At 30.1% G+C, this 4,228-nt stretch overlaps 1 protein-coding gene across 3 annotated transcripts in view; it reads right to left on the reverse strand.

Annotated features, from left to right (window-relative positions):
* The window catches only part of LOC106465575 (ankyrin repeat domain-containing protein 50-like), a 46,797-nt gene extending 42,985 nt beyond the window's left edge, over window positions 1-3,812 (reverse strand). For all 3 annotated transcript variants that reach the window (XM_022393499.1, XM_013925802.2, XM_022393497.1), the window contains exon 1: window positions 3,320-3,812. In XM_022393499.1, the coding sequence (XP_022249207.1) occupies window positions 3,320-3,336 (17 nt within the window). In that variant the 5' untranslated portion in view covers window positions 3,337-3,812. The remainder of the gene's footprint in view (window positions 1-3,319) is intronic.
* Between the last annotated feature and the right edge of the window lie 416 nt (window positions 3,813-4,228).

The raw sequence follows: 4,228 nt of genomic DNA on the forward strand, positions 1-4,228 counted from the left end.
GAAGCAGCCTGAGAGGACTTTCACAAAAGGAACATTGATCTTTAGAAGAAAGAAGACCACAATCATAAGTTAATCACACCAGGCTAATATTCCAATAGTATTAAAGAAAATAGTACGGCTTATCAACTGAGATTCTAAAGTAATTGAAGCAGCCTGAGAGGACTTTCACAAAAGGAACATTGATCTTTAGAAGAAAGAAGACCACAATCATAAGTTAATCACACCAGGCTAATATTCCAATAGTATTAAAGAAAATAGTACGGCTTATCAACTGAGATTCTAAAGTAATTGAAGCAGCCTGAGAGGACTTTCACAAAAGGAACATTGATCTTTAGAAGAAAGAAGACCACAATCATAAGTTAATCACACCAGGCTAATATTCCAATAGTATTAGAGAAAATAGTACGGCTTATCAACTGAGATTCTAAAGTAATTGAAAAGGCCTAAGTGGACTTTTGACAAGAAGAGAACTATACATATACTGATATAATGCTTAGATATGCTTATATTCTCTATAGTGTGAACACTATTGTACATGCATTTAACTTTTTCCAAATATATATATATTATTTGAAAACAAGTGTGTGCTGTTTATTCATAGTTGAATTTATTACTAACAAGTCACAGACACCTACTGTAGAAGAATCCTAAGCCTAACAACTACACAGTATATAATTATACTATTAAGAAATATAAATAAAAGCTATTTATTTCGACAACTGGCAAAAAAAAAAAAACAGAACCCATATACATATATAATTTTTCTTAAATCTCACAATGCATGACTGCTTCACCTTCAAAGCACTGTAAACATTACATTGCACAAAAAGCAGTGTGCATGTGTGTGTCTAAGATGCATAACTTGCACAAAATTTAGAATTGGGTCACATATTTTCTTGGTACAAGGTGGAAATGGTTCCCTTGCTCTTTACTGGGTTAATCTACTAGCCTGACTCCTAAATGGCAAATATATTTGGCAACCCCTGCATTTAGTTATTATTACTGAAAATAGGCATCATTCTAGTGAGATACTCTCTTCAGTCTTTAAGGAATGTTAGAATCTTTCCTTTAGTATGCAAAATTTGCATTAACCCTTTCGAGACGTGTCATGGGTGAAAGGCCGATTCATCTTATTTATTGACTCCCATTCAAAATCTTATTGAACTACTATTTCATGAATTTATGTCTATACATTTTATATCAAACTGTAGATTATAATTCAAATATTAGTACTATACATTACTCAATTTCTAAATTTAAAAGTAAATATTAAAAAAATACTGGTAAACATTGATTTTTATGTGTCACGTGGTATGTTGAATGCAACACTGGTTCAAATTAGATCTTTGTGAAGTCAAAATACTAAGTCTGTAGTTTCGTACAAATTAGAAACTCGATTACTGATATTGACAAGCTAGAATATAGAATAAGAAGGTATTATTTTTTCTATTTGCTAAGATATTGCTTATTTAATAAATCAAATACAGTGGCACCCCACCCACCTCTTTCCATTTATTTCTTTAGTCTGCTTGAAATTTCACATTTTTTTAGACTAAAATACATCTTAGTTACTAAGCTTCATAAATTATAGTGTAATTCTATGGTACAAAGGTCGTAACTAGAAGAGATAATTTTTGGCTTTACTTCTTGATTTAATGTTCCATGTTTTAAGAAAAATAAGTTTAAGAACTTATTTCAAAATAGTAATAATCTATATTCATATATAATGTATAATAATTGAAATGTGACTAATTTTACAAAATACTAATCTACTAAAACACAGACAAGACAAGTTACTTTGTACAGACCAAAGGTCAGTTTTCTGTTATTTGATACAACATGAGTGCATATGAGCCTTGTCATTGTAACTTTTGTATTATTAGTCAGACACGGCTCAAAGGTCATATAAATATAGATAAATGTATAATGTTATGAGATTTAAGCTATTTAGTCTAAGCATTCATGTTTTCAGGTAATAATTTGTGTCCATTTTAGAATGAAAGAGGCATAATTTATATTTATTTCCTAATTTTTTATGGTGGTTGCGAGATCAGTCACATCTACTGAACCCACAATGACATTAATTACTGAAAATAACAGATATAAAGTGTTTTCTTAAGAAATGATTGATAACTATCTGGACATTATAAAGATTTTGCATGTGAAATTTGAAAATTTTCTGATTGCATAAAAGTATTTTTAATCTTAAAATGAAAATTACTTTGCATGATAGATAGGCAACATGTAGAAAAGAAAAAAAAGACATGAGAAAAATATTGCTTTAAAAACCTTAAGACTTGATAAGAAAAATTTTATATTTTGTGTATGAAAGCATTGTAATGTTTACTAATAATCTGCCAACTTTCGTTAACATTCACTTACTAATTTAAAAGTTATAGTATGAAAACTATAATTAGCACTAAATGGTTATGAGATCGGTCCCAGGGACTGAGCCCATGCTGAAAAAGTTAAAGTGGGAAATTGATAATTAACAAAAATAAGAGAGTGAGTTTAATTTTTTTACTTTTTTCAAGGGTTTGTGGATATGCAAGAACAGTTTTGAAGGACCAAACAGTCCCTTGTTGTCCACAATCCACTTGTTATCTTAAATGATAAAAATAAATAAAAAGAGGTCATTATTCACTCTTAAAAGTAATTATTAGAACTAATTTGGATAACTGAGTTTAGTTTTTGTCATCTTTGCTTAAGAAAGAACGTTGAGTTGGTGAAAATGGTCTGGAGAAAACCATCATGGTTATTCTAGGTTTAAAGGAGTTATTATATGAGGATAGATTAAAATCTATGGCATAGTTTATCTTCAGAATGGCAAAAGCCACAACACTGAAGGACTTTAGGAGGAGACTTGATAAATACTACTTTAGAGGATAAGGAAAAAGAGGTTTATACATAGTTTGGAATAGAATGGTGATAGAAAATAGAATATCCTATATGAATCATATGCCACTTTGGTACTACTTGGAAAATGAAGAAAACATATTTTTCATTAGCATATGATTTATATAAAGCTGAGGTAGATCATCCTAAATGCTTTAACATCAAGCATATCAAAAACCCTTGTCCACTACATCAGCTTTAAACTTCAGGATCTAGTTCAAATAAATGAAAAACATATATAAAAGCTGATGTACATTACAGCCTGCATTTTGAGTAAATGATTTATAATATTATTACAGACAAATTACACAACTAATAATAATATTACATACTTTTTATGTATGTCTATTACTTTACTAAAAATAAATTACAAGTTTTATACTGCTCAAATATTCATTCAAATCATGAACTTAAATTCACTTACCTGGCCCTGGATGCCATAGTACTTAGTAGAAGTAGTTCAAGTAGTAGTGGTAAACTTTAAACTTGTATTTAGTAGTGCAACTACAAGGTGCAGTAGTAGAATAGAATCCAAATTTCCTGGTTAAAAATTTTTTGTCGTTGCTAACTTCGTCTGACCTGTTACGAATGGTTCGATTCGATTCTGCAAAGTACTTTTTTGACGAATCATTATCGTCGAAACTAGTTAACAATAACAATATTCAGGCCAAAAGCAAAGTCTACAACTTCTCTAGTTGAGTACAACACAAATTTTACTATACATAAATTACTACACATTATCATTGGTACTACATACCTAGTTTTACCTTACTTAAATTAAAAATAATTATATTAACTTATTTCGCTTCAACTTAATTATCAATTTGTACACAATCTATACTATCGTAATACTGTAAAATGCAACAGTATCAACACTAATACCAGTATTTACGTGCCATTGTACACAACAGTAACAACACTACTCGTTTGTAACACGCAGAGGTCAAGAATTATCAGACGATGCAGCTCTCTGTCGGAATAAAAAGGCTCTATTTAAAATACCCAGTTCTGAAGTATAGAAACTGAGTTTCGATACCCGTGGTTGGCAGATCACAAATAGCCCAATGTGTAGCTTTGCGCTTAACTACAAACAAACAAAGCTCTGAATTATATATCTCATTTATATTATATTACTCAAATACATTTATATAATGCATTTATAGCTGTTTTGTTAATAATATAATACTGAATATAACAAAATCTTAAATTATTATTACGACAGCGGATGTCACGTGACACGTCATGCACTTCTAGAACGTTCATGAAATCTCGAGAGGTTACTAGATTCGGTATTCTTGTACATATAAGACGATCAAGACGTGACGGCAACAAT

This window comes from Limulus polyphemus, unplaced genomic scaffold, assembly GCF_000517525.1.
Source record: "Limulus polyphemus unplaced genomic scaffold, Limulus_polyphemus-2.1.2 Scaffold1987, whole genome shotgun sequence".
Taxonomy (NCBI): domain Eukaryota; kingdom Metazoa; phylum Arthropoda; class Merostomata; order Xiphosura; family Limulidae; genus Limulus; species Limulus polyphemus.